The sequence below is a fragment of the Poecilia formosa genome, unplaced genomic scaffold (genome assembly GCF_000485575.1).
Source record: "Poecilia formosa unplaced genomic scaffold, Poecilia_formosa-5.1.2 Scaffold29, whole genome shotgun sequence".
In the NCBI taxonomy this organism is placed as follows: Eukaryota; Metazoa; Chordata; class Actinopteri; order Cyprinodontiformes; family Poeciliidae; genus Poecilia; species Poecilia formosa.
In genome coordinates this window covers 1,413,876-1,421,330 of record NW_006799968.1, presented here as the reverse complement: position 1 = coordinate 1,421,330, position 7,455 = coordinate 1,413,876, and the positions used below count along the sequence as shown (strand labels likewise).

The window sequence follows — 7,455 nt, the reverse complement described above, 5'->3', positions numbered from 1 at the left end:
TATATACACACACATTTAAATAGGGTTCCACAAGCGGCTAATAAAAAAACAAACAACCTTTGAGCAGGTATTAAACTTTTCATGAAGCCCATGTTTCTGTGGTCTGACATTAATAATATAATCTTTATAATATTTATTAAATGTGAGAAAATCATCATAATTACTGGAACTAAAAGTTTGACTAATCTATATATTATTATTCACTTGGTGAAATACATCACTAAAATAAATATACTTAAAAAAAATAAATGTACTGAATGGGTTTGTAGCTCACTGGTGTAATATTTCTATTCATGCCGTATAAGTGTTGCTATTTTCATTGGGATTCATACTAAAGTATACATTTTGAGTAAACATCACTAAAAACAAAAAAGATGTCGCTTGCTTAATAAGAGCAAGTTTCCATACCATTATTGTCTGATTTTGGTCTCACTGGAGATACTAAAAATCAGACAAGTCCAACTTTCTTTTAACAGGTGGAAGACAGAGAGTGCTGGTACTCTAAGCTCCATAAAACTGAAACAAAAAAAAATCTAGTTGCACCAATATTTTCTCTGGCATCTCATTAAAATAACTTTAAACCATAGGAGCTAGTATATTGACTGTGGAAACCTGCCCGTGCCTAAGCGAAGCGATACAGTCGAAGGTTTTAAAAACGGCGCCTTGTCAGAGAACAGGTCTGTATGCCTGCAGCATTACCTAAAAAGGCCATGCCAACTTGATCTCTGTCAAGGTTTATCAAACTTTTCTGTTTAACTTATGAAGGCCAGACATAGTCTGATGTGAACTTGTTCAAACCATGTCAAAAATTTAGCTCGGTTTCCATTCCATCTGCTTAACAGAAGCGAGCCGAAAGAACCAGAAAGCAAACTTCCTGAAACACTTGCCTGGCACTTCACACCTATGTGAGTCTTCCTACCTTAGCTGCAACTTTCAGTGCAGCCTTTGCCCTCTGCAGGGTCTGTGCAAACTGCCAATCTGACATGTCTATCTGAGGCTGACATGTAGGGCAGCGGGAGGCTTCCTGGAGCAGACCATGTAAACACTGTAAACCAGTGTGAAAGACTGAGCTTTCCAAACATCACTCTCAGTCCAACTTCGTTTTTTTTTTCTCCTCTCCTTTAAACGGCTTTGTTCTCTGCCCTCTAATCTTTTGAAATGTGAAAGTGGGTCTTTTCTAGGGGTATAAAGTGTATCGAGAAGGCAAAGCTGATCAGCCCTCAACTGTAAGCGACAACTCCCTCTTACTCTCCAAGTGGGGCACAGAGAAAAGAAGTCTGGGCAGGGTTTCTGGCTTATATGAGATAAAGGAAGAACAAGGGTTCTCCTTTTTTTTTGCTACATCCTGTTAGATGGTAGTAAATAATACATATTTGACATTCTCTCATTACCATTTATTTTCCCCTTCTACTTCAGAAGGGCTAGTGGTAGTTTCACAGGACAGATTTTAAGCTTGTGACCATTTCTCAGGTCATCTCAGTCAAGACTGACTGAGATGGGAGGATTTTATCTAGAGTGAAAGGTCAACATTAAATCCATGGACTGATGACATGGTGCTAACTAGCATATGACATGATTAATTAAAGATGATTAATTAAAGAGTGCCGTTTAATCACGTCCGTTTGAAATCTCCTAGGTTTCAATTTGGAAAATTGGCAGCAAGTTTCCTTGAAGTTGGAAATGAGAGAAATTTAATTCAAAAACTAAAGTAGAGTAAAGAAACAAAACCAATTTTAATTCTAACAGTACAGTATATCATTTAGACAAAGCTCCATAAAACCTCAAATAGCGAACATGTAGCTACACGTCAGTACAGTACAAATCTGAGAAAGACATTGTTTTTAGGATGCACAGCTAGTGGTAGTTAGCTTGGTCACTAAACTAATCAATTACAGAATCTGATTTTGTAATTGACTCTGACTTCAGAGGGAAATGAAAGCCTCTATTCCTCCCTCACTGTTGTACACTACAGCTTGCAGTTTGACTTCTTTACTTTCCACTCATTGAGCTCCTCTTTAGAAACGTCCTCTATGTGACAATTACTTTGGCTTTAACTGACACCAAATGTTATCCTCAGTACAGCTGAAGGGAACAGAGTAATGCCAGTGGTATTTTAATGATTGTTTCAGCTTTGTTAGGGTTTCCAGGGGTGTCCAAACAGCAATATTATGGAGATTCTGTGATTCACAGGGATCTTGGTAACGCCAGCTTCCTCTGGCCTAACAGCACATCGTTTTTATTTATCTTTAAAGGACACTGCCTGCTTTGAGTCATTGCTCAGATCTTATAAATTCAAAATCTTGTTGGGTTTAATTTCTAAATAAAACAAACTTTTGAGATGGGAAGATGTGAAATTTCCAAGGATTGATGTCTTTATGTTCAAGTGGCTATTTATCTGTTTTATCACTTTGCTCTGTGATTCAATTTTAGTGACAAATACAAGAGTATTCTTGCAGCATTCTTGAATTACTGAAGCAATATTTAAAAATATTAGAAACCTTCAAAATACCCTAAATTACGTGCGATCACAAGCATCAGAAGCCCGTCTAGGATACAGTATCCAGCATTCAAGGATACGTTGAACACTATTTGTTTAAAACAAATAATACTAAAACCTGTAAACACAATTGTCCTCTTGATATCACTCTGAAAGTATACATCGGAAAAGTTATAACACTGTAAAAAAATTTTATGTCTTACTGCGAAGTAGTGCAATAAAGATGTCTGCTTTTCAAAAGCTCTTAACAGCAGAATCCATACTGCTGTGATTACTGAGAGCGCCAAGGCATTTATGCACATGATGACTTTTTTTGTGCTGCATGCTAGAAATGGCTCTCAGCTCTAAAGCGTCTAATGAACCATGGTCGGGAACCACACGGCACACCAGAGCGCCTGCTGTGCAGGACAACAGGTTGTAGCGAGAAACAAAAATGATAAACCTGCATCAGCGAGCTCGAGAATCTGCTCTCCACTCGGTGCATGTGCAGCCTCCGGCACTCAGAGCTCAGGCACCCGTGTTGTTGTTGTTGTTTTCTGATCTCTAATCTTGCCTCGTGTGGTAATCTGTACCAGTGACAAGAGAAACGTCTTCATCCCGCTCATTAAAAGGAATCTAAATCGGTTGCGTGGAGATCCACAGAAAGCGTCTGCTTTGTTCAATAAACATTTTGGGACAGCAGGCTACATGCTTCCACACTTCTCATTTTTCTCCCCCAAGTACCCTGACTAAATATTTATTTGATTTCCTGTAGCCAAAGAAATGGACCCCATGTGTTACAGGGACTTTCCACTCTCCCTCCTTTCAGGGATTGGGGTAGAACCGCTTCTCCCGCCCTCGTTCTCCTCTCTCCTGCCCAGAAGTCAGCCACCAACACCCCTTGACACTAGCCCACTTATGAGGTCACCGCAGCCGTTAGCAGAATCGAAATGCCTCAAGAACCAGTCGATTTCCTTGTAACTCCGTACTCCCCCTCCCCTCCAAAAACAAAGTGGTTTTTGTGTCTGCTCGCTACATGTTCACAGGCTTTTGCACAACACCTGGTTTCAATAACTTCACTGGCAGGGGAAAATGAACTTCGGATCAGCTTCACTTTATTTGCAATTGAACAAAAGAGGAAAAAGGAAGAGGCTTTACTTTCAACCAGCTGTTTCATTTTGATTACATCAGATTGTTGACAAAATTTAAAAACAAGAATATCAGAATAAAAAAAAAATGCAAATGCGTGCAGGGGTGAAGGTGGGTGTGGCGGGCATTCCTACTCCCCTGCGGATTCTGCATATTTCATATTAGTATGCACAGCAACAACTGAGATCAAATGAGGAGCGTTTCATCTTTTCTCCTTCGAGACAGAAATACCTTCAGCAAATCTGTAAGAGACGGCATGAACCTTGTTTCTTTTTAAAATGTAAAACAAAATGCTTCAGGATTTCACAAAAACGTAAATGAGTCATGAACTTCAGCTCTCTATTAATACTTGCCCAACTATGCTTACAAAATAACTTGTGTTGTTTGTGGTGTTGTGGTTTGTAATTCACTAACCAAATCGTAACGTACCTCTTTGGGTTCCCCGATACACATTGCCAACGTTGGTACCAGAGTTCTCCAGGGCAGAGTTTGGAGAGGTTCTGCCTTGAGGAAAAGGCTGTGAGAAAGGAGGCTGGGGTCTTCCATAGGGAGGAAACTGCTCATATTGTGGGCTTCGGACTGCTGATTGCCCAGCAGCTCCTGGTCTATCCACCACAACAGGAAGCGCTTGGTTGGCATCAGGGATTGGGTTGGCAGGGGCAGACTCCTCATTGAAAAGGCTGTGGGTGTACCTGTGATCCAGACCATCTGCAAATGATGGCTGGGGGGCACTTGCGGGTACCCCTGGATTGGGTCCGTAGCCGTACGACTGGTAGTAATAGTAACCGTTTTCGGGGAATTCAGATGGAGAACCGGGGAACACTGAGCCAAGTCCTCCTCCAAATCCACCTGCAGCAAACCCTTGTCCAGTCCCAAATGTTCCTCCGCTGTATCCGGTGCCTGGAACAGGCTGGAAAGGTGGCTCGTAATTTCTGACAGGAGCGTCTGGAAAACCGCCGTCAAAAGGCTGGAAGGGAGGCTGTTGGGGAAATGGGTATTGTGGGTAGGATGGTATGTTATATGAAGACGAGGAAAAAGTCGACGACGACGATGGACGGCGCTGACTGCTCGAGGAACTGTGGAACTGGCTGGTTCCTGTGCTGCCTGTGGTTTGCCTCCAGTTATCAGGCACTTGTCCAAAACCGAAAGGATGCCTTGCCTGCCCACGAACAGTTTCGGAGGACCCCCTCGGTGGAGCCTGCCTACGGAGATTGCTTCCCTGACGTCTGCGTGAAGGACGGGGATCTGACAAAATGACCCTGGTTGCTCTTTCTTGACCTCCGGCTCCGGCAGGAACGTACTCAGCTCCACTGTTCACCAGGCTGAACACCTGTCCGTTGTTTTCCCACTGTATCACCTGTCTCCAAGGGGTAGCGGAACTGTCCTGCTCTTGACCCTGTCTCTGGCTTTGCCCCAGAGTTTGTGAAGCAACCTGAGCCTCCCCTGAGCCCACGAGAAAAAACATCACACATACCACAGCAACAGACATCATATTGGCTCAAGCGATTCAGGAGTTCACCCCAAGAGAGAAAAAGAGAGACAAAGAAAGGTGGAATGGTTTAAAGAAATAAATCCAGTCAGCCACGGGTTCAAGCCACTTGCGGTTCTGTCAATAAAACATGTGTATCCTCTTCCTGTGGGCACAGCTTTGGTGTGCGTGTTGAGACAGGGTTGCAAAGTAAGCCTGTGGTTGAGTGCATCTGTTGCTCTTTGCTTGCCAGCAATTGGAGGAGCTTGAATTTGCATTCAGAGGGAATCACATCCAGTGGAGTACGAGTTGGCTTCAGAAGATCCACTGTTGGTGTAACCGTCTGCTGGTGCAGCGAGCATATGTCCTGACTTCTTGCCGGTCTACTGGCTCTTCCTCCAGTAGAGTAAGCATTGCTCTCCGCCTTCTTGAAAGAAGTGCCTGTTCACTGCACAACAGCAAGCTTCTATTTGCCTGATTACTTACAATGGGCTGAGAAAAAACCTCAAACTTTTTTTTTTCTTTTAAAGGAGAGGTCCCACATGGCCCTAGTGCTAGTGATGTTTCCTGGCCTGCAGCAGCCAAGCCTCTGTGAGGTTTCCAAAGTCAACACCACGAGCTGCAAAGGCATTCAAAAAATATTGTAAAGCAGGTCAGACTTTCAGCGGCTTCTCTCCGGTCGTGTGCTCTCACAGAGTCATCAGCAGGCGTTTTAAAGATTTGTTTCACAATTTCCACTTACGTCTGTAAGACATTTCGAAATAGAAGTTGTTAATTATGACAATCTGTCTAACTGAAACCAGGAATGTAAGCAAGAAGCACCTAAGTGTATGAAGGAAAAAAAAACAACACAATTGCTCAAACACAGTCAGTCATCTGTTTATGTAAAGAATTTGTTGGAAAATGTGATTTGGATACTCCACCCTAAGAAATACCAAACCAAGGTCAGTTAAAAGAACTCACAATGCTTTCCTTTCACCAAACACTAACACACATGTAGAGACACATATGCCCCTGCCCATCTCCGCCCCACACACACACACACACACTTCTCATTTCCCAAACACCTCAATCACATGAGGTTATACTGTGAGTTTTAATCTGTGCATGAATTCAAACTATTTATGTGTGCATGCAATTGGTAATGCTAGATAGAATCAGAATTCCTTTTGTTATCAAACTCAGCAGTTGGTAATTGTGTTTTCCTTGGCATGGCTTGTCGGGAAAGTGTCCACTGTGCCACAGCGCAAGGAAAAAGCAACATTCTTCCAGGGCTACAGCAGTTGAACCAGCATTGTACTCCTCTGGGAGTAAATGATGATAATGTCTTGGTGGAACAGGCTCTAACAGAAAACGCACTCATTTCAAAGTCTGGAAAGTGACCAGCTTAAAAAGAGGAGCTTAAGCATTAAATAAAATATCTGCATACAGAAGAATCCATCAGTCCAGGAATTAACAAGGGAAGAGCAGGAACTACATCACCTCTTGTGATGAAAGAAGGATATAGCAACTGGATTTTTCTCATAACTTTTCACAAACAGCATTAAAAAGATGTCATTTTCACAAGAATAAGGGATGCTAACAAAAATGGAAGTATTAAAGGAGAAAATAGAAACAAGATACAGTACATATGAAAAAGAATGTCATATTTTCATTGTTCATATAGAAGCTAGTGCTAATTTTGTGCTCATTTATTTTTCTATAGTTCATTTTATGCATTCAGTTATTTACTTTGTATTTAGCCAAATACGATTTTTTTCGTCATCGATACAAGTTTGCTCTGCAAAAGTCTCCGCAAGTGTCCATGAGAAAAATACACCTAGTCAAAGTGTGGCATCTAGGGCACTGTAGATAAGAAAACAATGGGATAGTCCATGAGCAGAACAAAAAAAAAGTAATAATAAGGCTTGTAGAGTTGTATAGTAGAAATAATTCTGCTATACATGGAAGCACATGGTTGTACACCCAGGTTGGTATTGATTTTGCCATTTTTGTTTTGAGGAAGCACATGATCCAAATGCATTCGGTGATGTTCTTGGCGCTAGCGTCAGCCATCTTGTTTACAAGACGTGATCATTCACATTACTGGCTCGAACTTGCAAGACTGGACAGACAAGACTTCCGATGCCGACTTGTAGCTCTGCTATCGAACTACAAAAACGTCAGAATGGGTCGGGGTCTGCGACCTGGAGGGGGGTCCGGGGTGTGAGGTGCCCTAGTTTCATTTCAAGAGACGGCAGGAAAGCGAGTTGCTCTCAGACCCATCTCAGGACAGAGGAAAGAGAGGAATTCAGGCCAAAACATTGCTGTTCAACTTCATGGAGATGAATCAAAAGCATGGATTGCAGAACTAATTCTTCAC

At 42.2% G+C, this 7,455-nt stretch overlaps 1 protein-coding gene across 1 annotated transcript in view; it reads right to left on the bottom strand.

Moving 5' to 3' along the window:
• loxl1 (lysyl oxidase-like 1) overlaps positions 1 to 5,996 on the bottom strand; it is a 21,148-nt gene extending 15,152 nt beyond the window's left edge. Inside the window, exon 1 of the mRNA XM_007549038.2 lies at positions 4,055 to 5,996. Within this exon, the coding sequence (XP_007549100.1) occupies positions 4,055 to 5,117 (1,063 nt within the window). The 5' untranslated portion in view covers positions 5,118 to 5,996. The remainder of the gene's footprint in view (positions 1 to 4,054) is intronic.
• Positions 5,997 to 7,455: the final 1,459 nt, after the last annotated feature.